The following is a 27205-nucleotide window of genomic DNA, read 5'->3' on the forward strand; positions in this document are numbered from 1 at the left end:
TGCTGCAAGTCCTTCCGTAGGCCCCAGTTTTAGGATCTCAGAGCTTTGTGCGAGCTGCCCTGCCGGGAATGCTCCACCCATTTCTTCATCCACATGGCTTCTATTCACCTTTCCCGTAAAGGATTCCAATTCAGGCATTCCTGACCCATGGGACTAGATCAAATACTCTTGTTATCTGGGCCTATGTAAAATTCTACTTTTTTCAGTAATTCACACACTTAAAACTCTCTAGTCAAATTTTTAAATGGCTGGCTTTAATGCCTTCTCTGTTAGCTTGTTAGCATCCTAAGGCCAGGATCTATTTCGATCTTATGCAGCCACAGCCCGTAGTCCCAACACTTGTTCAATAAATCTGTGGGCCAAGCATACGTGGACAAATCACAATTACAGAGGTGACCACAGAGGTCATCTTGTCCTGCTACTGAACTGTAGCGCGAATTGCTCTCCTCCAAACAGACGACAGAGCCACAACTTGTTTCAGAGTCTCCACGGACAGCGCTCAGCTCATGATCGTACAAGTCTGGTCAGCTACATTTTATAAAACAAAAGCAAAAACAACAACAGAATCATCATATTAAAACAAAATCAACCCAAGGAACTTCTGAACTAACCACCATTCGCCTTCTGCCTTACAAATTTAACAACTATTTAATTTTATACCCATTCTGTACTAAAAATTATTCTGTACGCTCTCCAGGGAAACTTTTGCTTCTCAACGCCTAAAAAAGTTTTCTCATCTTCCTTCTGGCATCTAGACTGTAGACATGAATCTGCCATTTTCTCCTGTGGCCCAGCGTGAGCCACTGCGTTTCTCTCAATGGTGCTTCCTTTGTCAGCAAAATGGGCACAGGGACGGGGTCAGCGACACGCCAAGCATTCCCAAAGTAGGGTGCTTTCTTTTTTTTTTTTTTTTTTTTTTTTGAGACAGGGTCTTGCTCAGCTGCTGGGACTAGAGTGCAGTGACACCATTATAGCTCACTGCAACCTCAAAGTCCTGGGTTCGAGTGATCATCCTGCCTTAGCCTCTTGAGTAGCTGGGACTACAGGCACGCACCACCATACTCAGCTAATTTGGTTTTTTTAATTTTTTTTTTTGCGGAGACAGGATCTTGCTATTGCCTACGTTTGTCTGGAACTCCTGGCCTGAAACGATTCTCCCTCCTTGGCCTCCCAAAGTTCTAGGATTACAGTATTTTGACAGGTGAATCTGACATAGCCATTTTAAAACAGTTGTTTTTAATTCAAGGCACATTTTGATGTGCTTGTTTAAATTGGTGTGGAAGTACTTGTTTATAAAATATGAAAGCATACAGTATTTTCCAAATGTAACGAATGTCTTGTTAGGTAAAACTTTAGCAAGAGAAATTTAAATTTGAAAGTGAGGACCTGCTTTTCTTCCAATTTGGAAACCAGATATTCACTTTTTAGCAGATCTTTGTACTGGAAGACTTACTTGAGTATTTTCTCTTAGAAAAGTAACTTTTAATGAAGTTATAAAGGTCACAAAGCAAGGAAGTGTCTGCCGGAGCCTCTAGGACAGAGATGTCAAATGAGGTTTGCTGCTGTATAGTTCAAGCTCTGTGTCTTTTCCACTCTGCCACATCAAAGTGATAATTATACTACTAATAATTCTAATAGCTAATATTTATTAACTAATTAAAAACTAACCGGTATGTGCTAAGACAGTACATATTTTTAAATCTTTAATAATCTTGTTGATTAAGACATTGAGGTTTGTAGAAGGAAAATAATTTGCCTAAGATCATACCAAAAATAGGCAATTTTACTGGGACTCATATCCAGGCTCTTTCTTCTGAATTTTGAACTCAAACGATAAACCGAGATGATTAACCTTGGTAACATGCTCTGCTACAGCATCAAGGTATGGAGGTGGAGTGGAGAGGTATGGATGATGACAATGTTGAAGGTGTTTCATTTACTTTCGTAATCTGGTAGCTCACATATTTCCTTTAGGCTTCTGCAAACTCATAAAAGTAACAAACGATCTTTCTGACATTAAATTTTCAGACAACTTTAGGGAAAATCATTCCAAGTGATGTGGATGTCTTGACATATGGATGATTTTTGTCCTTACTTATAACATGGACTTTTCTCTGGTCAGGATTGTTCCCTGTTACCCACAGAGGATCAGGAAGGGGATTCTTATCTCGGTGAGTTTCCTTAACGGAAGACAGGAAAATAGTGAGGATAAGGTTATGACTTTGCTTCTAACACGGATGTGCGACCTAACTGCAGCCTCGCAATCCTTCCGTTCCAGCCACTCGATGGAGGAAAGCACCTCTGGTCACTTCCAGGCACAAGACACAAGTTCGCACACAGATAGCCTCTCTCAAATCACGACCGCTGCTGCACACAACATCTTAGAATTTGCTATTGTTAAGCGATCTGAGAAAACAGATACATCATTCTAGTTATTGTAAGAAAAGAATTACCAATCTGGTGTGAAGAATTTAACTGTATGCAATGCCAGTCATATACGAAGTGCTCAGTAAGCATTTGTGTTCTGATCAAATGAATGAACGAAAGAACATACGGTCAGTGTGTCTCATGCTCATTCCTCACACACGCAGCCAGTGTCAAATATTTCACGCGTGCTGAGCGCAGAGGAAATGGCAGGGCTGTGTTACTCAGAGACCCACCTGAAAAGCGTCTGCACGTTCACGATGGTCTTCGCGTCGGCCATGTAGTCCTCCTCGGCACTCATGGTGCTCTCCTTGTCCACAACCACCATGTTGGCGGCAAAGGTCACTCCACACTTCAGTAAGTCATCTAGGCTTTGATAGAAACCAACAGAGAAAACGGACTTTAAATAGGTCACAGCCTTAGAATCGGTGCTAAAGCTCACTTAAGCCCTGTGCTTATATGAGTTACCCTTACCGGTGGCATTTACAGAGTGTTTACAGGTCAATATTAGTGGGAATTGTCATACACTATTATCTACCAATATGACATAATTTTTATTTCTAACTCTTTACATTTCATTAAATCTCAGCTGTTTCAAAGCATATGTGTTAAGAATATTTATTTAATAATATTTATAAATTATATAAATGAAACAGGGAAACTACCCATTTTTCAATAAAATAGAAATAGAGCATATTAGAACTTTGTTTTTGCAGTTAACACACTATTTCAAAGACATGTTTGCATTTTTAATTTCTAAGATGCTTTTGGTTAAGAGGAGAAGTAAATAATTGCTATATTAATTTAGATGGTCAAGCTTAATGAAGAAATATGAAAACTATGAAATTTTTTAGATGTCTATTATTTCTTTATATAAAAGCTATGTGTTATAGATTGGTTCTACACAGCCAAGAGCATATGAAATATATAAATATCTCTTGTATGCAAGCCTACTGTTTAGTCAGACTAAATTTTTGAGCAGTTGAATATCCTGATTTCTTTGGCTGCATGAAGTAATTGCTAAGTCAGGATGTAAATATCTGTGAGCTATAATAGAGTCAGTCTTGTTCCCCATCACTGATAAAAACCTTACCTACCATTCTCCCAATGAATTAAAAGAAGGTGTGCCATTAAAACTGAAACAGGGAACTATTATTCTCATTGTCTCTGCTTTTAGAAACTAGAAAAATAGAACAGAATTGGATAAGGGAGACTAAACCTGAATGGATACAAGAATGTTCTAGGTACAGAGCTGATTGACGAAAGATAAAAAGAGATAGGTTAATTTCCATATCTTCTGATTCAAAATAAAACGTTGAAAACTTGAAAAATGGCAGTTTCTGTTAGATTCCTAAATTGGAGAGACAAGTCCCTGAGGATCTTTTCCATGTGCATGATTGGCCGAATTAGCCATGTCACGTTAGAGGGGATAATTTTCCTTTTATGGGAAGGTGGGAGGCAGGATTTCTTACTCTGTTATTAGTCGAGAGAGCATTACCAAAGCCTTGAGTCCAAGATCCCCAGGAGTAGTCCAGAAAAAATATTTCGCTTGAATCAGGAGCAATGTTCTGTGGCAGAGATTTTATGGCTAAAACTGTGGAAACAGAATGTTATTCCAAATAAATTTCCTATGATAAGAGGGGCCAGGACCATAACATCCAACCAATATGATGACCTTCAAGTTTGAATACCCAGGGATACTTGGGTCTTTCTTTTATCTAGGAAATTTATTATAATTGTTCTTAGTTTATTAAAATGCACTTAAAAAAGGAAAGAATTAGATGGAAAATGAATGTTATATGGTCCCTTATGGACCATCAAAATGATGCCTAAGACATATGTCTTCAAACCACCTTATTATAATTTTAAATCATTTTCTCATATTTCAGCTCTCACAATCTTTTTTTCCTCCATTAAAAATCTCTCTGTAATAACTAGATAGGAAAAGGAAAATATAAAGCAGTAGAGGGTAAGGTTGACTAGATACGGACATATGGATAGAAATTAAGATAGGAAAGATGAATATTTAATCAACAATAATTTAATGAAGTCGAAGTTAATACGTGACAAGAATCTCGGTTGGAGAGAACCTCCGCCTCCGGCCCCGAGTCTCAGCTCTTCTGCCCTAACCGCCGGCAGCGCTTGCCACGGCTTCACAAATGACTTCAGTAATTATCATTGAAGATGGGTTTATAGCCATGGAAAATGCATAAAACTGCGATATTTCTGAAATAGGTAGAAGGGTTTTATTCTTCGTGTTTTAATGGTATTCTTATCCTATTTATTAAATGTTGCATTTAACCCTTTTTCCTCCTGTCTGCGTGGCTGCCCGCGCGCCGGGCTGTCGGGGCTGCACCCGCAGGGCCTGGCCCGCGCTTGCCCGGCGAGGCTGCGCTGCCGCGCTCGGCCGCCAGGCGGCGCCACGAGACCGTCGGTGGCGCGGGAACCGGCCCCGCCGGCCTCGCCGAGCCGCCTCCCGCCCGGACGCGCTGCCCCGCGGGCCGAGGGCCGAGTCCGCGCGAGGGGCGGCCCGAGCGTGGGGCCCCTCGGGGAGGCCGCGGTTTCACAGCGAAGTTTCAACCTCAGCGAAGGCGGGGACTCGTGCCATCCGCCCGGGACCCCACTCCGGGATGCCCACTCTGTCCCCGGAATCTGACGCTCTCCGCTCTCGTCTTCCCGCCATAGATACTTTATAAAGGAAAATCCACCTCACAGTTTGTATCAGAAAAGGCAGATGGGAGGTTTATTCACTATCTTTTAAAGATGCCATTTTTTCTTGTGAATTTTAACAGAACGCTGTCATCTCAAATTAACATTACCGGTTCTAAGACGTATGCGGGATGTAAATGGCGCTTTCAGTGTATCCAGCTCCAGTCTCGGGCGGTTGCTGATGTGAACCGTATTAACGCGGGATGGAGGCTAAATGTACCTTAGTCTGTTTGATCTTTAAGGTGTCCACAGCTAATAAACAATTTCAAAGTTATAAAACTTTGTTTTTTCAACATCTACGGTATGAAATGTAAGCATTAAAGTTCTCGATTGGTAAATCTTAGCATTTTATTTTGAAGGCTCTGGCTGACTTTTTTAAGAATGGAAAAGTAACATTTTATATTATTTCAAGTGTATTAGTTTTCTGATCTTTTATTTTAACATATTTTAGAATGTTACCATGATGCGTATGTAAGAATTTGTATTTAATTACTAATGTATTACATACATATGACCTTTTAAATGAACAAGTATTTTAGAAATTAAAACTCTGACGTGACTAGAATAAACTAAGCTCTTAATAAGTTTAACTCATAAATCTAAGTTAAAATGAGCATTTCTAAATTACTTTGAAATTTTGCAGAAGTTATGGTAATGATATCAATGCATTACAACACTGAATCTTTAGGTTTTCTCTACCACTATTATCAATAGTAATAATGTTATTTTTATAGATGACACAAAACTAAAGTAGCATTAGAAACTGAGCAAAACTGACAAAATTGACATGCAGCAAGATTTGTTTTAATGCAACAATAGATTACTGCTTAGGAAGTTTAACACATAATATATAACACGAGAACATAAGCTCTACATGCAAGATCTACCATATTTGCAATACTGACATGGCAAATTACACTCATCATGCAGTCACAAGGCTCAGCACAGGACAACCACAGGACACTACACTAGTTAGTGTGCCAAAGATTTTGTCACCTACTTGTCAATAGAGCCCACCATGTAGTAAACCATTGGAAACCAACAGATTGCATCCAGAAAATGCATATCTGGCCTAAGTAGTAGATGGGTTACAAAATGAAACACAGTGTCACAACAGTGGCAGCACTTCTAGGGAAAGGAAGTAAGCTGACTTAGTTTTCATTTCCAAAACTAAACACTGCTGACAAGATTAATTTTAAGCACCTTTTTTTCTTAACATTATTTAGAAAATGTTATTTGCACTTGTTATAAATCATACAATGCCCTCAGAATTATAAAAACAAGTTGTATTTCAGCTTTCTAAATCAGAAACATTATGGCATAATTCTACAAAAATACTGATGTCATATTCTTAATTTTGACTAAAAAAAAATTCACCAATGAATTTACAAGTTATCCATGCAGAGGAGGCCTTGTAAAATGAAGAACTAATGATTTTTTTCTTACATGATTTAAGGCATTGGGTACTAATGTCTATGAAGACTAACTTTCTCTAAGGGATATATATAATCACAACACACCCCACAATATATCAACATATCAAAAAATATAGTACATATGCCCATGCAAAATATGTAAGATATAAAATTACAATGAAAGTAATTCACCTTTTAGTTTATGGATTCACTCAATATATATTGTTGAGCAAACATTTATTATGACTGAAATCTTTACTTATATGCATATTCAACAAAAGAATCATAAACCTGAAAGCTTCCTTAGAAATCACTTAATCTACTGTATTCATTCTATAAAGTTATTAAATCACTCATGCCTCTATTCATTCAGCATATATGTATCCAAAATTTTTTAATAGACATGATAATATACTCAGGCATATGCAAATAAAAGAATATCTTGTTGACATAAGAAATACAGAGTTTTTAAATTCATGTACAAAAGCACACAATTATATATTTTCATCTGAAAAAACAAACAGTATGTTGCACTGAGAAGGCAGAATTGGGTAACATTTCACATGGGTGACATTTAATTTGGGTGTTGAATGAGTAGGAGGTGCCCAGTACAAGAGGAGGAGACAGAAATTCCAGGCCAAGGGAATTACAGCAGCCACATTTTCCCAGATGCTTATCCCCAGCTAGATCAGCTTTCTCCTTCCCTGACTTACTTCCTCACTGTTGGCCACTCTCCTATCTCTTTACACTCTGAAGAAAGAGAATGATCAACACAGCAAAGCATTAAAGAAAAAAAACCTTCTAAAGAATACCACTGTTATCGTTTTGACTAAACTCCTCCTATCATTAAATGTCTTTGTAGTCATTTAAATGGCCCAATATTATTACATCTTATAAATGTACCGCAATTCATTTTTAAAATCCTCAATATTTAGTTTATTAGTTATTTTCAGTTTTTGCCGTGAATTACTGAAGTTATCAGGTATTTCCAGTATCTTTCTATTATGTTTAACACTGGTAGGCACATCTCTGGAGGACATTTTTTAGGTGTTTTTATCATTACCACAAAACATTCATAGAACGGATAATAGTAAGCAGCAGTCTACAAACAGTTTTTAAGCTCCTAAAACATATTTTCAACAAATGTTATAACCATATACATTCCCAGTAGCAGTCTCTGACAATGACTTATGGTAGAAATTTTTAGTTCTCTTTCTAGGCACTGTCCTGATTCTTAAAATTGGGAGGACCATGCTAACTGCTGATTCGAAACCCTCCGTGACTCTCTCACCCTGCCTTTTGACTGGAGAAGCGCATATGAGGATCCAAGCACCACAACAGTGGGATAGCACTGAGATTCTGGGGTGGTTTGGAAAATCCTTTTGCCTGTGTCTTTTTTGGTTTTTATTTTTATTTTACTCTCTTTGCTCCTAAATTTTTATATAATTCCAATCAGATAAAATATCGGTGTTGATAATTTATGTGGCAGAGTTGGGTCCATAATTCGTTATTAATTGCAGATACACACCTGGAATATATTCCAGATATATACTTGAAATAATCTCCTTTTTAATTTGGCTCATGCCATTCTTTTAGGTTCAGATTGTTTCCATTTCTTTATGCTATCGTCTCTGACCATCAATCCACTGTGACAGTTCTGCAACAGTATTTAATATTACCAAATCAATACATTCTATAAAGATATTGAAAATCTTCTGGCAAATACTAAGGTCTTTGGGGACAAAGCAAGTCTTTATGCCAGCCCTTCTGCTAGAGTCAAAAGAGAGGATAAGGCCTTTGTATTTTGTTGCTTTGTCTAGTAGAGATTATAGAAGGTATCTGGCCATCAGCATTTTTGCCTTGCTTTAGGAAACTCATGAATTTTTAGTCACGTGCAATTCTGCCACAAATATTTACTTACAATGGGGTAAGCAATCTTCCAAATCCTTAGAAATTGCTTTAGCATTTGTACTGTGATAGCATGGTTCATCCTTACGTGAATTCCACTATATCACAAGGTAAATCAAGTCCTCTGAACCCTGGTAAATATATAATCCTGACGAAAAATAGCTAAGATTAAGTGGTCTACTATGCCATATTCTTTGTTAAATTTAATTTTGCATAACAAATAGATTCATCCACTCCTATTGAGAAATGGTTTAAAAGGAAACCTGAAGTGTAAAGAATAAGCCAGTTGTGCGTTTACATGCATTGTGCCAGCTCGTTTAACACTGGCAGCAGTGTTCATGGCACTGGCCTGCTTAGTAACTGAGTAACACAAATGATATCATAGGCTCTTTTTAGTCATTGGGAGAAAGTTAATTGGCAAACATAACCTTTACACCGAGAAGCATTATTATTGAAAAACATTAAAAAACATAAAACATTCATAAAACTAGATATGCCTTCCCTACATTATACCCCAAAATATAGATGAAGAGTTGAATTTCAAAAAATAAACCCATTAATACAACAGAATAAAATGTATGAATTTTTTTTATCTGACTGCTAAACAGAGAAGCCCTATCTATGTTAAATTACATTACAGAAAAGTGGTGAAAATAATTGACAGGTTTAACTATATAGCTCATCACAAACATTTTAACATATAAGAAATAAATGTCAAAATTGTTACTTATATAAAATTTATAGATCAGAGTTGCTTAATATAAATAAGTATTTCAAATCAATGAGAAAGATAAACATGAGAGAAAATAGATCTAGGGTGGAGTAAATATGCATAGACCAAAACAAAACAACACAGGCTGAAACTAACTAGTGACAAAATAAAAATTTAACAAACAGAAAAGGTAACTAATGTTAGTAAACAGAAGAAAAAGGAGCACATTCATTAATGAGTTCTAACTGTAATTTTGTTAAAAAAGATGATTACTTATGAGCCTAAAACCTCATATCCTTATAGAAACTCTCATAATGAAAATGGCCATTACATGCAAATATTAAACAGTTAATGATTTGGGGGAAGCAAAAAGGGTTTATAAATTTGTATGGATTTTTAAAATTCGAGACCATTATTTCTTTTTCATTTAACTAATAACCATAATAAATTTAATTTATTTCAAGTTCAAGAAATAAGAGTAGTATGCCTACATGAGCAGTTTATTTTGTTAACATTTCATAATTTCACTTTTAAGGCATTTATTTCTTGCTAAAAATATAATCAGTTCAATTTTAACTACTTAAAATAAATGTCCTTTTTTTATTAATTGGGTTTTCACACAAATCCACCCATCAATTCAAATAGAGACAGAGATATTTTTGTGATTGGCAGAAGAGGCACTGACATTTCCTGTCTGCCTTTTATGAATCAGATATTGCACTAGTGCTTTATATACATTAGAGTACACAGTCTCACAATAACTTAAGATAAATGGGTTTTTTTTTTATTATTATTTTTATTTTTTTGAGACAGAGTCTCACTCTTGCCGGGCTAGAGTGCAGTGGCATCAGTTTGGCTCCCAACAACCTCAAACTCCTAGGCTCAAGTAATCCTCCTGCCTCAGCCTCCCTAGTAGCTGAGACTACAGGCATGTACCACCATGCCCGGCTAATTTTTTCCCATATATTTTTACTCGTCCAGCTAATTTCTTTCTATTTTTAGTAGAGACGGGGTCTCGCTCTTGCTCAGGCTGGTCTTGAACTCCTGACCCCGAGCGATCCTCCCGCCTCGGCCTCCCAGAGTGCTAGGATTATAGGCGTGAGCCACTGCACCCGGCTAACATAAATGTTTTAACCATCTTACAAATCAGAAGAATGAGGCTTAAAGAGATTTAATAGTATGTAACAGGCTTATCAAGAGGGTAAGCTTTGATCTTATCTCAGATTTGTATGAGTCCAAAATTTAAATTTTTTTATAATAAGAACACTGACATATCAGGCATTTTATCACTACCTTTAAAATAAACTGAACTAAAGTTTACTTGACACCATATGTGAAAAGAAGATTGATTTAATAAATGGATAGTGTAAACAAGACTTTGGAGAAAAATTAAGAGCATAAGTCTGGATCTTGCACTTCATCCTCATCTTTGTGTAGCTTTGGGTAATGTATTACAGCTTTTGACTTGCTTTTCTATCTCTTACATGAAATGCTGTTATAAACTGACTAGATAACCTTTAAGGTTGGAGTGGTAATCAAAATATTTAAAATCAGTAAGGCACAACAGACCAAACAGAACAGATGGCCAACCAATCAGAATTGATACCAGCTCTAATGAACCAGTACCAAGTGAAAGATGTTTTTCAATATGACTTTTATAATTACCATATGAGATCTAAAAGGCTTTCTATTTGGAAACATTGTGAACACTTATTTTGGCATATTATATGTGTGAACATTATAAATTTAAATTACATTTTAAGATTCCATACTTATGACATCTGTTATTATTTATTTCTGTTATATTGAATAAATTGGTCTTTCAACTAAATTTTTTAAATAGCCATGTACTGAATATTATTTTCAGCAATGCTTATGTGAATTTAAAATAAAGTCAAATCCCCCAAAACTAATAATTGTAGAGGTGTATATAATCATCACTGTACACACTCTTATAACATGGAAATAGTTTAAAGAAGAAAACTTTGCAATATTACAGGATAGATTGCAAAATACTTGCTATTTCAGAGCAACAGGCATCTTACTGTTTAAAAAGAAAAAAAAAAGATTGCATAAAACTTCCTGGAACATTATTAATTGGTGTTTAGTTTTTGTTTCCTCATTCTTAACCAAAGGAACAGAACCCAACAAATAAAAATGTTAGACACCACTTTTGGGAAGTACACAGCAAGCTAACAGATTTAACAACAGGCACTTTCAATCTAATACTTTGAAATAAAGTCAAACCCTACAAGAATTATTTAACAATATCATGCGAATAGTTGGATTCCAAAATGTAAACCATTAGGAAGGCAAAGGGAATTTTTAATGCAAAAATAATCTGAAGTTAAAATATATTTGTTTTAAAAAGAATTGACAAACAATTTTTTTCATATATTAAAAGCCTGTAAATTAGGTAAGATCATATAGTTGAAAGAACAAGGAACTAGGAATTAAACAGAAAGTTCTAATCTAAGAAGTGACCTTGGAAAAGGTCATTTACCTTCTTTGGGTCTTTTTTACATCATCTGTAAAATAAGTAAGTGGTGCACACAAGTCACACAGGCTTCAGTTTATTTAAATGTTTACACTGTAATTTGTAAGCTTTGAGATTTTAAACTGCTTGATATATCTCTCTGAGGCCAAATCAACACTATGCAATATAAATATGTTTCTTATGGGAATAAAATATAAATAAATTGTGTAGTATGATAACTGACATGTAGTTAATGCTCAACAGTTATTATAATTATGAACAGATGTTGGAGGTAAAGAATATTTTTTATTGAATGATCTTTATGGTCTCACCTAGATAAAATATTCTATTATAAAAGATATATTTATATTTTTACAGAAATACTGACCATTTGTCACTAATAAAGATAAGTAGAGATTTCAGATTATTCTGTGATTGATCAAATTCAGGAATTAAGACTGTACAACCACTTGATTTTATACTGTAATATACACGTCAATCAATCATTCAGTAATCAGGCATTTTGGTAACTTGTTTATTCAAAGCTAAACAGAAAGGGACTGATTTGTTTACAGTTACTCTCAAATCTATATAAACTATACATGTAAAGGACTCGAGCCTGCCACTTGCTTGACAGGATAACCACGTGAAAAGGAGGAATAAGCGATTCCGAGATGAGATTACTTAGCAAGACTGGAAACTGAAAAAGAGGAGTCCATCTCTGTACTATAGAGTAAATTCCACTCCCAATTATGGGGAGTGGAGTTTTTCTGGGGAAGTTTACACATCAGGACAACAAATTTTATCCTGAAATAATGTAAAGAAGGGGAAAGGACGGTTTTGTCTGTAGCCCTACCAGAGGATGCTAAGCACAGTTCCACTTCTCTCTCAAGCTTCTTCCTGTCTTCCTCTTTACAACCTGATGATGCATTTTGACCCAAGCCATGCAAGACGGAGTTACTCTAAGGCAACCAGTTTGTAAATGCCCCCGTCTTTAAGTTCTATCTTGAGGGGAGTAGACACACCACAAGCAAAAACAGCCCAAAGCTCACACATCTGAATTCACACAGTTGAGCATCTCTGATGCGTGCGGCAGCTCAGCCAGTTCTGTGGAGCTTCCGGCCAGAGAAGCTTCGGAACGAAGGCCACGGTCAAAGGACCCTGGAGGCGATTTCCAAGCACTCTGTCCTCATAGCCATCCCGCATCCAAATTTTTATTGTCCTAACATTTATTTTAGTAAGCTTTCATTTCTTCTGGCATTGAGTCCAAGTTTCTATTCTCCTATACTTACCCTAAATATGCCTCACCTTTCTTTCTTTTTTTTTTGAGACAGAGTCTCGCTCTGTTGCCGTGGCGTCAGCCTAGCTCACAGCAACCTCAAACTCCTGGGCTCAAGCGATCCTACTGCCTCAGCCTCCCGGGTAGCTGGGACTACAGGCATGCGCCACCATGCCCGGCTAATTTTTTTTTTATATATATATTTTAGTTGGCCAGATAATTTCTTTCTATGTTTTTAGTAGAGACGGGGTCTTGTTCTTGCTCAGGCTGGTCTTGAACTCCTGACCTCGAGCAATCCACCCGCCTCGGCCTCCCAGAGTGCTAGGATTACAGGCGTGAGCCACCGCGCCCGGCCTACCCTCCCTCACCTTTCTTTAGATGCCAAATAGGTATGGAAAAAGTAATTGAGTCACCACACCTGAAAATTCTGGTGTTCATTATTTCTATGACGATGATGCTAACAGAGATGCATCAATGAGTATTTTGGTATTGGTATATTCAGAAAAAACAATACCATAATGTTATAATATATTGGGGAAATATCTCTGTTTTGAGAAACTTCTTTTGATAAATTTGAAAGGTAGAGGCAAGGCAGTATAATTTGACCTCATTTAGTTCATCCTGAAATTTGCATCACATTGGAATGGATGAAGGGAGTGAGAGAATCCTAAAATACGGTATTAGTCTAAGGACCATCTGCTACTAATTTTCAGTCACTGAGAGGAATATTATAATTTTAGAATAAAATGGCTTTGACCATTGCATTCAGTAACCTATATTTATATATGCATAAGAATTTTGAAATGCTTAGTCTTATTTAGCAAAGTAAACTAATCCAGTATTTTCAAAATAAATGCACATGGTAAAGCATTACTCATGTGATGTTACAGAATGTAGGTTTTAACAGTAGTACAATCATAATAATTTATGATGCTTCATGGTATGACCTAAAAATGGATCAGTAAATGCTTCTCTGATAATTAATGGTTCTTTAGAAAGATAACAAAATTACCCAGTTTTGGCAGATATTTTTCAGACTAGTTCATTAATTTAAGGAAAATTGCAGTAATTATTTCAGTGGTCTGTTTCCTGTGGAATTGTGAGCATATGACCACTTGCAACAGAGTTTTAAAAAAATTCACAGAATATTCCAGTGATGTTTTAAGTGATATTTGTGAAATATAACCATATTGAATGATTTTTTTGAATCATAGCACAGAATATATCTCATCATGTACCATAATGTATCTGATTTAAAATACTACCAGCAAATTAATTATTTTTGATGAACATAACATAATATTAAAAACTGTTTATCTTGTTTGTGTATTTTAAAATATACTTACGGATTATCCAATAGTAGTACTATGGGATTAAGTTCTTTCTTTGGTCTATAATATGCCCTGAGAGGAACAATAAAATTATATAGTCCATTTCCAGCTGTTTCAGCTGCAACTATAATTAGTTTATTTTTGAATCCATAGGCTTTTGCGTCCTCATAGTAGTTATGCTGGCAACTCTAGGGAAGAAAAATTATACAAAAAAATTCCATTTTTATACTCCACTGAAATTTGGTGAAAAAACTTAGGATATATGGAAATGTAAATTTAATCTAACCAAGTAAATTCTAATTTTCTAAAAACTTTAAAATAGTTAACATTTTTCTGTGCCCAGTTCTCCAACCCGCAATAGAAAATAAAAGGGTGCATGGACAAGGCGAATGAATTATGGCTATGCAGCTTGGTATTGAAAGAGGCAGCAATCTATGCGTGTGCGTGTTCTGCTGTAGACTGAAACTTGCTGCTAGATGACATTTGGGTATCTATATTTAAAAATTATCTGTCTCTGACTTTCATTTAAACATAATATATAATTGAAAGGAGCAGCCTTGCAAAAATACTAGGAAAATACCTAATCCCCCAACTTCCCCGGTAACAGTTAAAGATCAATCCTGTGAGTTCTCTCCCTAACAGACACCCTGCAGGAGATCGGTTTTGCACAACTTCTGAAGAAAGCTGAATGGATGGAAAAGAGATGTCTTTCAAAACTGTTTTTTGAAAATCTGCTTTTACAGAGGTCCTGGGTAAATGGCAGGAAAACAAACTCCAAGGCTCAACCGTATCTCCAGACAGAGTTCCGTCTCCTGTGATGATCCGTCCTCAAGGAGCGCGGGAGAGCCGACTCTTGGACTCTGACATCTTGCAGTGTTTGTTACCTACCTGCTGCTGCTTTTGTTATCAATTTGCAGCCATCATTATTTTTTTTCCTCTTCGTCACCCTTACAATCCGCAAGCCACCTGGCCTCACTTTTGCATCCCCTTCTCTTTCTTTGGGATGGCAAGCTAGCTCCCTGGTCTCTTCCCCTCACCCTCTTGCCCCTCTCTCTTTCACTCTCTCATTCTCTCTATCCTTCTGAGAAGATAAAATAAACGTTTTTTACTTTTATATCTCAATCTTTGCGTGAGAAATCTTTCTCCACCTGTGCCATGGGCACTTACTAGGTTTTCCACTCTAAGGATAATATCTTATTTCATAATAAGATAGCCTCAGGAGTGGTCCCCATACTGAATACCTAAAGTGATGAATTAAAACAAAACAAAACAAAATAAAACAAAACAGTAAAGGAAAAACCCTGTCTAAATGCATAGGTGACCTGGCAAGACAATAACGTAAATATTCAAAACTTAAATAATAAAAACAACAACAGAAACAAGAACAAAACATTTCTACAGCTAATTGTCAGCCTGAGAGTATTTTGCTGTTTCATGGGGTCTAGAATTTTCTGTAGTTAGCATTACTAACCCAAGATTATTTTCAGTTTAATTATCTGCATAGAGAACTGCTTTGATGTTCTGCTCTTTTACCTTTATGCCTCTCTGTGGATATTTTTTATTTATTTGGTATAAGATTAGCTAATTCTCTGGGATGTTCATCATCCCTGGAATATTCTTTGCCATTATTCCTTAATCAAAAATTACAAAACACAGGCAGGAACAAGGCACCATGAGTAACAGAAACAATCACAACAAGATAATTCGACAAGATAATTAGACCCACAATGACTATAGGTTTTGCTGCTGTTACATTCAAATATAAAATAAGCATGTTTAATACATTTAAATAAATAAAAGTAAGTATTTAAAGTAGGAGCAAAGAAAAGAGGTTATTTAAAATAACATCTAGCAAGTATATGTTAAAAGTACTATCTATATTGTTTCTATATCTTCTAGAACTAAACAGTATAACTCAAAAGATTGTTTAAATCACACATAAGATACAGTGGAGGGAAACAACTGCAGGACAGAATTCAAGATATTACCCAAAATGAAAGGCAGAGAAGAAAAGGAACAGAACCTAGCATGAAAAAATTAAAACTTGGAAGACAGTGTGAGAATATCAAATATATATTTAACCAGAATACCTGAAAAAAAGATAAGAAAAAATCAGAAAGAAGCCTAATTCAAGTAAATGTTGACTGAGAATTTTTGAAAAGTGACGAAAAACCCAAATCCTCCAGTTCAGGAAACTCAATGAATCCTAATCCAAATAAGTAAAGAGAAATGCACAGCCATACACATCAGAATGAAAATGCACAACCACCAAGACAATGAGAAGTTCTCAAGAAAAGAGAATAAACAAAAGAGAGAGACGACCCACAAGAAACAACAATTAGAATGATGGCTGAGTTTTCAACAGTGACTCTGAGCACAGAGGCAGTAAATTAAGTCCTTAAAGTGATGAAAGAAAGAAAGAAAGAAAGAAAAAAAAAAAACCCCTAATAGCCTAGAATTGGACATCAAGCAAAACTGTCTTTAAAGAATGAGGGCAATGAAAATCAGAACATTTCAAGGAAAAGCGTAATAGAAAGAATTTGTCACCGGCAGAATATTCGTAACAGAATTTCTAAAAGTTGTAATATAGGAAGTAGGAAAATGAATCCAGAAGGAAGATCTAAGGAATAGGAAAGAAAAGCAAACAGGAAATGGTGAAGAACAAGGACAACAAGTCTTCATTGGAAGGGTGCTTGGAGAATTATTGATTAATACAGTCAGAATCTGAAGCCATATGAAGAAATAAGGTCACTCAGAAAGAAGTCACATCAAGGAAGGAGAATAGTGATGGGTTAACGTTTGGATCATTAAGAACTTTAATATCTATGGGATATATAAAAGAAAAACAAGACAACTTTCCCTAAGGAGACTTAGAAGTAGCTCAATTAGTAAGGAAAAAGCAAGAAGAGAGCAGAGAATTTAGCATGGATAAACCTTGACCAGGACACCAGCTTGCTGATGCTGGGACAGAATGAATTGGACAACAGGATTCCAACTCACACATTTCACAAAGTAGGGGCAGCTGCATAATCCCATCCCTTAGTCTCAAAGAGGGCACTCATTTACACAGCAGACCACCTCCTACCAGCCTAATGCTACCTAAATAACCAGCAATCCCAGATATCACTAGTCAATCAGTGAAGCGCAGAAACTTTGTTTTCTTAATATGGTAAAGAGATAGTTCATAGTTTTGACATTTAAAAGATCCTCCATTACTCCTCCACCAATCCTGATCTCTAAAAGCTTAGCCTTTCCATTGAATTGGATTCCTTGCTTGGAGATAAATCATTTCTATTCTTTGGTCTTCTAATATCTTGTAATGTTTCTTTTCTTCTTTTACTGGTTATTAAAAGAAGTAAATGTAACCAGAAGTGAATCCAGGTTTTGTGGTGCCTGAAGCATATGCTATTTTAGGAATCCTTTTTAAGGAAAACAATAAAAATATTACAAATAAAAATTAGTCATAGCAAAAATTAGTCTTGGAAGGGGTCAATGCAAGTGAAGGGTCCTAAAATTTAGGATTTATTGATGTTACTGAAGATACATAGCAGGCCAAAAATATAAAATGCTTCACAATATTAGAGTAAAATAACGACTGCAAAATAACAAGGCCTTGAAAGGTGCAGTTGTCCACCTCAATGGGCCTCAATAAATATTTAGGAGCAATGGCGAAGATTCACAAAGCAAATCTGGGGAGATAAACGTAGGAATTTTCTAATATTTCTGTTAATCTTCTTCCTCAAGAATGATAGCAATAGGTAAAATTTATAATGTTTACCATATGAAAAAATAATAGCGAGAATATTAACAAAATATGTAAAGTACTTAGTTAAGTTTCTTGCACTTTATTAAACACGTACCAATTTACATAATCCTTCTAAGAGCACGATGAGGTTCATATTAAAACTATATCTACAATACAGATGAGGAAACTGCAATTGATTCGTGAAGTTAGTTGCCAAGTTGCACAGATTTTAAGTGGAGAGTGGGGATTTTAACTCTAACTTCAAAGTTTAGAGTAAAAGAAGAAATCCCAGGTTAGAATTAGTGGCACATTTGAATCTCTAGGGGGAGTGTAAGGTTCTTCTTTTTATCTGTTTTCTTATTCTTCAGGAGACTAAACTCATCCAGGTCAAGCCCAATGTCTGTATTATGAAAAAGATGAAATTCTAGCATTACTGGAATTTTCCTCTTTTGGACACCTTCTCTGGAACATCCAGGCAGGAACCAAGAACTACAGTGAAAACTCTGAGAAAGGCGACATTAGGCAAGGCACTGAGCTTCCAGTCTAGCCATAAACAAACCTTTGTGTCTAACACGTGGACTGACGCATCTCATCATGTGGTGGGATTCCATATTGAGATCTGAAGCAATAATGGTAAAATAAATAATGCACATTTGGCTAAAATGATTTTAGCCAATGGATGTTAAAGGTTCATAGGGTGGAGATTTGGGTAACTCTATTTTCCTCTTTAAAAACATGATTGGCTAATCCGTTTGATTAATTTAGTAGAAGAGAAAAGAATTTGGGTAACCTTTAGTACAGTTAAAAAAAAGTAAAATTTACCACTTTATGTAATTAAATTCACACTTGAAAAGATAATACCCATAAAATATATTTTAGTAAAAATGCTGTATAAATTATTTAAATATATGTAATCGTCAAATGCTATAATTTTATTTTTGGAGAGAACAAGAGCAATGTGTGCTTACCTTGTCTAATCTTAAGCAGCAAAATGGCACTTTTTCATGAAGGAGATGACAAAAAGTGGGTGAACTTCCTATATATGGAGAGTAAGGCGGGTAGCCTTTAGCATACCTGCAAAATAATATAAAACATTACCCTTGGATAAGGCACGCAAATTGGGGAAATTAAGTTATGGCCATGTTCCTCTGCTTTGATAAAGTTAGAATGAGTAACTCTATGTTGCAATTATATTTTGATAAAGAGATAGTTTAGAATAGAGGTAGGTAAATTATAGTATAGGGATCAAATCTGGCCCACCACATGGTTCTGCAAGTTAAGGATTGTTTTTATATTTTTAAATGGTTGAAAAAAGTCAAAAGAATGTTTCATGTCAAGTGAAAATCATTCATACGAAGTGCAAATTTCAGAATCCATAAATAAAGCTTTATTGGAATACAGCCATACTCATTCATTTATGTATCGTGTTTGAGTGCTTCTGTGCTTCAAAAACAGAGTTGAGTAGTTGCAACGGGAACCAGAAAGCATAGAATATTTACTAGTTGCTCCTTTCTAGAAAAAGCTCACTAACCTTCAGCTTAGAAGATTTGGATATATTTTTTAACAAATATTAATGTTAATTTTTACACAATGCATTTAAAGAAAATGCATTATTATGATTCACTCTATCAATATTTGTTAGTCATAAAGGCATAACCAAAAGGAAGCAAATGACTGAGTTAATTAGTCAAAAACAGAGAAATCTGTTGCTTTGTTCAAATCATGCTTAAAACATTATCAAAGACATTCACTTTCTTTGCTGACTTTTGAAAAATAGCCACCTACACATTTTGGCTACACTGACTTTCAAAATGGAACTTCTAAAAAGTAACAGCATAAATGATAATTAGGAAATAAAGGAAAATCTAGTGAAAGGAATATTCCTTTATCCAAAGGAAAGCTCTTGATTTTAATAAATTTACCTGCTGAATCAAGACATTTCATGCCTAGTTGAAACTGTTTTATAGACGTCATTGGCTGAGAGGTAAAATACAGATAAAATTAGAGGGTAAAGTTTTGTAAGTTTAGAAGTTGATAATCTCCACAATTACTTTAACAACTCATTTTTCTAGAAATAAAAATTTCTACTTCTCAATTTTTTAAGAAGTCTAAAGAAAGAATTTCACTTGCACCACAAAACACTGTTTCCTAGAAAAATACTGGTTGCCAAACGTCTTCCTCTTCCCATACTGGATTCCAAATATATGTGAGTACACAGACCACTACTTTCCTGGAGAGTGAATTTTATTCTGAGGGTACATCAAAGTTTCTTACAATAAATGAAAAAAAAAAAGATGAGAAATTTTTAAAAGGAGGATCTTTCCAAATTTCAATGATATTTGTTTATTTTAGCTCAATTCAACATTAATTGAACTTATATAAAAGATATTGCTAGAAATGTTAGGAAATGATGTTACCAATGCCGTTACTACCAGTACTACTAGTAAGAATAATTAATACTAATCAAATACTTACTCTGCACAAAATATTGTTTTGTCATGTGCATTTTTTGTCCATTATCTCAATTAATCATCATATAATGTTACGAAGTAGTAATTACACCCAGTTTACAGGTAAAGAAATCAAGCCAGATTATTTAATCAAAGTCACCTGCCCACAACCAGTATAAGGTGGAACTGGCATGGAAAACGAAGTTTTTAAGACTGCATAGTCAGGGCTGTGGACTGCTATGCTTTCCTCAAAACATGGCAATTTAATATATGGAATAAGACATGTAAACATACCCTACTGTAGGCTAAAATATGATTAGTACTATATAGATTAGAGAGATAGTACTTCTCTTATTCATGGATTTACAGTGTTATTGACACATACTGTCTGAAAAAGACTGTAAAAGTTGAGATAAGCAAGGAAAGCTTAATGAAGGAGGCTGAATTTACAGGTCATTGGATAATTGATTGAACTTCAATACGGATGTGGAATAAAAGAAATTAAAAGTAGAAAGTACAATACAACAAAAAAAATCGAATTATAAAAATGCAGTTTATGTCCTGGGAATGTCGTTTTATACCTTTTTCTTTCCTTTAAGGATAAAAGATAATTTAGAGAAAAATGAGGTTGAAAAACATTAGGTCATTAAATATGAAATGTCTGATTTTGAATCAAAAGTGTAGTTTATTATATCTCAAAAAAGCAGCATAGGCCGGGCACAATGGCTCACGCCTGTAATCCTAGCACTCTGGGAGGCTGAGGTGGGCGGATTGTTTGAGCTTAGGAGTTCGAGACCAGCTTAAGCAAGAGCAAGACCCTGTCTCTACTAAAAATAGAAAGAAATTATAAGGTCAGCTAAAATATATACAGGAAAATTAGCTGGCCATGGTGGCACATGCCTGTAGTCCCAGCTACTTGGGAGGCTGAGGCAGGAGGATTGCTTGAGCCCAGGAGTCTGAGGTTGCTGTGAGCGAGGCTGACGCTACAGCACTCTAGCCCGGACAACAGAGTGAGACTCTGTCTCAAAAAAAAAAAAAAAAAAAAAAAAGCATACAATTAATCAAAGTATGTGCCTAAACTATCAACACAGTTTTGCCATCTTAATGGTAGCTTGCTTATGCCAGTAGCAAATAAGCCTGGAGAGCAAGTGGCGATGAAATCGTGACAGGCGTTTTCCACAGCTTGTTGAGAGTCGAATATTTTTCCTTGCAAGAAGTGGTCCAAAGTCTGGAAGAAGTTGTAGTCATTTGGTGTAAGGTCTGATGAATAAGGCGGATGACAGAGTTTCCAAGTGCAGCTTCTGTAGTTTAAGCAGCGTTGTTTTTTGCAACATGTGGTTTTGCAAGAGGACTGGCCTGTCGCTACTAACTAATATTGCCTGCTTCATCACAAGCATCCTCATCATTTTGCCCAGTTGGTTGCAGTAGACATCAGCTGTAATCGATTGATCAGGTTTCCCGAAGCTATAGTAGATCATACGAGTGCTGGACCACCAAACAGACACCATTAGCTTTTTTTGATGAATATTTGGTTTTGGACTGTGTTTCGGTACTTCATCTTTATCCAACCATTGTGCCAAATGCTTGCGATTGTTGAAAAGAATCCATTTTTCTATCATATGTAACAATACAGTGTAGAAATGGTTTGCCTTTAATATCATGATAGCAAAGAAAGTCAAGCTTCAATACTATTTCTCTTCTAATGCTCATTTAATTCACACAGTACACATTCATCCAGCTTCTTTACCTTGCTGACTTGTTTCAAATGGTCCAATACTGATGAAATAGTAACATCCAACCTTGCTGCTAAGTCACTCACAGGTTGAGATGGATTTGCTTCCACTACAGCTTTCAGCTCATCATTACCCACCACGGTCTCAGGTCACCCATGTGGCTCATTTTCAAGATTAAAATCACCAGAACGGAACTTCTCAAACCATCAACGTACTGTGTGTTCATTAGCCACATCCTTCCCAAACACTTCTTTGATATTTGGAGCTGTCTGCACTGCACTGGTTCCATAATGGAACTCATATTTGAAAATAACATGAATTCTTGATTTATCCATGGTTTCATAAAAATCGCTCTTAAAAATTTTGAAAGATAATCACAAGCCAAAATGTGCATTTGAAAGACTGAGGATGTACCTTCCCAATAAAAATAAAACAAGAAGTGTCAAAGTGAAATGTCAGAGATATCAACTGTCAAACTTAGTACTTAAGGAAATTGGACATTTCATACTTAATAACCTAAAATACGTTGAAGCCAGAAACTTAAGGGCTTAAAATGCTCTGTAGTCAAGAGAGATACTTCTGTTTGGTAGAAATATGTGGGAATAATTCTAGGACTTCAGGAAGGTTGGAACATGACTCCTCACCTATTGGTAAGGGATGGAAAGACACTACGTAAAGACGTTAGCCCAAACCCAGCAATCTTACACTGTTTTTAGAGGACATGAACATACTCTAAGTTTGGGGAAATTTCTTCATCTGGTGTAGTTTCGTCTTCTGATTGATCACTTAAGAGATCACATGTCTGAATTGATGATGTATCTGCAACCTCTAAAACAGGAGCAATGCTAGGTCTTCTCATTTCTTTGCTTCCCTCTGTAGGAAGCGTCAGGGTAGGGCCACTTGCTGATCTGCAGCTGGTGTCTTGCAAGTCTATAGCCACAGTACCTAAAACAATGAAATATGACAATCCATCAAGGAATTTGCCAAATTTATGACATATGGATCATTTAATGATGAAAGTTAAATGAAATACAATCAGCATAACAAGGAAATATACATATTTTTAGCCTTTAGTTCTGCAAGCTAATTATTTCTTTATGGGCATTTTCCTGGATAACAAATTCTGTACTTGTACAAAAGTGTATTCGTGGAGAGTTTCTGTCCTAATTCTTGGTATCTTCATTATACATGTAAGATGATCCTTGTAATACTCCAGACTCAGTTCTTTGTCCTCCCCTCTAATTATGGGTTTTTCATCTCCCATTCCTCAGACATTCCCTCTCAAGGTCACACCCTACATTTTGTAATTACTACTTAATGTATATAATCTCTCCTTCTGGCGTCTCACTCTCTGACACTTATCTGTACCTCCTCTCTTGGCAGCTCTCTCCCTCTTGATCTGCACTGGAATTATAATCTATTAATCTGCTTCCTTTTCAGTGTTCTTTAACCAATAGATCTCTTTTCGTTTCCTTACCTAAGTACCATAGTCTCTCACTATACTCTCTTATTTATTAATATATCCCCAATTTCTTTGCCTTTCTCATTCTCTTTTTCTACTACCATCAGCTATCAAGCCATTCCTTTGTTCCTTTTTACAAACAAACTTTTTTTTTTTTTTTTTGAGACAGAGTCTCACTCTGTTGCCCGGGCTAGAGTGAGTGCCGTGGCGTCAGCCTAGCTCACAGCAACCTCAAACTCCTGGGCTCAAGTGATCCTACCGCCTCAGCCTCCCGAGAAGCTGGGACTACAGGCATGCGCCACCATGCCCGGCTAATTTTTGCTATATGTATTTTTAGTTGTCCAGATAATTTTTATTTCTATTTTTAGTAGAGACGGGGTCTCGCTCAGGCTGGTCTCGAACTCCTGACCTCGAGCGATCCACCTGCCTCGGCCTCCCAGAGTGCTAGGATTACAGGCGTGATCGGCCTACAAACAAACTTTTTATTTTTTGAGACAGAGTCCCACTTTTTCACCCCAGTTAGAGTGCAGTGGTGGCATCATAGCTCACTGCAACCTCAAACTCCTGGGCTCAAGTGATCCTCCTGCCTCAGCCTCCCTCCCGAGTAGCTTAGACTATAGGCACGCACCACTGTGCCTGGCTAATTTTTCTATTTTTAGTAGAGATGGGGTCTCACTCTTGCTCAGGCTGGTCTTGAACTCCTGAGCTCAAGTGATGCTCCCACCTCAGCCTCCGAGAGTGCTAGGATTTCAGGCGTGAGCCACTGCGCTAGGCTTGTAAACTTATAAAGAGTTGTCTAAACTAGTCTTCCTAACTTGTCTTCTACCGTTAGTTCCCAAACCCACTCTGATCTGGCATTCTTCACCACCACTCCACTGCAAGAACCTTACCAAGGTGAACAGTGATCACTGCATTGCTAGCTTCAATTGCCATTTCTTAGCCCTTATGTTATCCAATCTGAACTGAATGATTTTAGGGACCATCTACCGATCAGATTGAACAGAATGAGGTGAATCATGACGTATGAGAAGAGGCGGCTGGTGAAAAGTCAGAGTTGTGACTTTATAACCTGGAGGATAATGGTGTCATCTAATTTTTAGTAAAAGAAAAAAAAATGGAGATGATGTTGAATGAAGGTGGAGAAATTAGTTCAATTTGAATATGCTATACTAGTTTTTCCTGCAACATACTCAAACAGAAATAACTTGTAGGCAGTTGAATATATTGTGGTGAAGAGAAGTTTGAGTTAATGATTTAGGTAAAGGAATCATCAGTTTATGGACAAGGGAATCGCTGAGCACAGACATGACCACACCGTTTGGAAAGCGAGTGTGCGCGATGCAGGCAAAAGGCACGAGAATGTTTCCAGAGTAACACGGTCCACACTGTCGTACGCTGTGAAGACATTCACGGGACTGAGCGACAGAGAGGAGTGCTGAGCTTGCCCAAACGACTGCAGACGTCAGACTGAACTGGGGAGGGACAGGGGCAACAGGGTTCAAGCCTGCCACTGAAGACAGCGCGTTTGAGAAATTTTTCTGTGAAAATGTCATGGCAGGAGTTTTAAAAGTATATGTGTATGTCTACAGAGAGAAATGGAGAGAGAGAGAGAGAGAGAGAGAGAGAGAAAACAGCCAGGGATGTGGGGGCAAAAATAAAGCCAGGTAACAAGGATGAATTACAGAGTGAAGTCTCTGAGGAGGAACAAGAGGACGGGTCCACAGCATAAGTGAAGGCAATAGTATAATATTAGTTAAAAGAAAGGACATATTTTCCTTGTGACAGAAGCTAAAGTTTTGTAGGTTTTTGGTGGTTTAGTGGCAAAATTTTAAGGAAACTCTCATTTGTCTAGATCTATTTCTTTTTTGTTTTCTTTTTTTCTGTGTCATAGAAGCCAAGCTCAATGGTGAGAATGAGATGGAGATAGAAAAAGAATTCTGAGAAAAGTCAAGAATGTTTGAAATAGCCTCTGTTGGTAACTGGACAGAGAACTTAGAATAGAAATATAGAAGTGTAAGGTGCTTATGTGTAATCAGAAAAATAAAATAATAGTCAGAAGCATTTTTATAATATCTTATTTTTTGATGAACCGAACAACTTAGAAATTTTGTTTTCTATACTTAATCATACCCAATTTGTAAAACACACAGGCATTTCAAAAATTGACTTTGAAATTTTAATAACAATTAAAGTGTATTTACCATTCATTTTTATTTTGGAAATAAACAATAACATTTTTAAACTTGGTTATACTTACCCATGCTGGCAATTATGCTGTGCACAGGTAGTCTGGACGGCCCGTGATAAAATGACCCTGACACATTGCTTTTTCTCTGCTGGTCTTGGTTCTTAAATGCTGAGTTCTCTTCTTTGGTAATATTAATATAAAAACATATGTCTGTAGAATTCATAATATATCGAGGACCTGGATTCAGCAAAATGTTTTTATTATCCTCCCTCCTAACACCAATCAAACAGACACCAAACCTTAATTTAAAAAAGAAAATAAAAGAGTTTAAGAATTATAATTCAGAAATTTAGATTTTTTTCAAGTTTACATATGTAAGAAAATTAGTAGAATAATTTTTTTTTTTTTACGGGGAAAGAAACTATGTTCTTAGTGTGTTGTAAAATCAACTGAGTTGATTATGACCAGTATAAATGTATATTTTACTGAAAAAGAATGGAAGAAAATAGAAAACATCAGGGTGCATGCAATATAGTAAGAGTATTATTGTTTTGTAAATTTTTACAAAACATTTACTTTGGTCAGAATATATAAACAGTATTTCTTACATTGGTCAAAAAAGTTTTACAACTGTTGGTTGAAAGGAAAAAAGAAACCCAAGGTCACATGAGAAAGAACCAAGGCCTCTGAATTTCTTTTAATACTGTTTCTATCGTATTTGGTTTATTTGGAATTTTAGAAAAAACATTTTTAAATAGTCCTAAATAGGCATATAGTTTAATTAGGAGAAATAACAACCTTTGAATCAAACAGGCTACTTAAAAAAATTCTTATCTACTTTTTTTGGGTTACTTCCCAAACACAAATTATCTTGAATATTTTTACTTCATTATGTCTTAATGTGTTATAAAATAAAGTTTAAAAGTAAAGTAGAACACAGATCTTCCTCTACTTATGATGGAGTTACATCCCAATAAACCCATCATAAGTTGAAAATATTAAGTAAAAAATGCATTTAATATACCTAACCTATCAACAACATAGCTTAGCCTAACCCACTTTAACATGCTCAGAACACTTCCATTGTCTACAGTTAGGCAAAATCATTTAACACAAAGCTTATTTTGTAACAGTATTAAATATCTAATGTAATTTATTGACTACTGCACTAAAAGTGAAAACAGAATGGTTGTATGAATATCAAACTATAGGTTTTACTGAATATGTGTTGAGTTGATACCATCATATAGTAAAAAAAAATCATAAGTCAAGGCATTACATGTCAGAGACCACCTGAATAATAGATGTTAGATAGTGGAATATACTAAATATAAGTCCCACAACTATATTATATTAATACATTTTAGAACAGA

General features: G+C 35.9%; 1 protein-coding gene across 1 annotated transcript in view; it reads right to left on the reverse strand.

The window, feature by feature from the left end:
• KCNT2 (potassium sodium-activated channel subfamily T member 2) overlaps positions 1-27205 on the reverse strand; it is a 210412-nt gene that overhangs the window by 58316 nt on the left and 124891 nt on the right. The window contains exons 15-20 of the mRNA XM_045536512.1: positions 25902-26131; positions 22914-23127; positions 18968-19073; positions 14270-14442; positions 6134-6205; positions 2661-2795 (exon numbers count right to left, since the gene is read on the reverse strand). Of these exons, the coding sequence (XP_045392468.1) occupies positions 2661-2795; positions 6134-6205; positions 14270-14442; positions 18968-19073; positions 22914-23127; positions 25902-26131 (930 nt within the window). The remainder of the gene's footprint in view (positions 1-2660; positions 2796-6133; positions 6206-14269; positions 14443-18967; positions 19074-22913; positions 23128-25901; positions 26132-27205) is intronic.

The sequence above is a fragment of the Lemur catta genome, chromosome 23 (assembly GCF_020740605.2).
Source record: "Lemur catta isolate mLemCat1 chromosome 23, mLemCat1.pri, whole genome shotgun sequence".
Lineage (NCBI taxonomy): Eukaryota > Metazoa > Chordata > Mammalia > Primates > Lemuridae > Lemur > Lemur catta.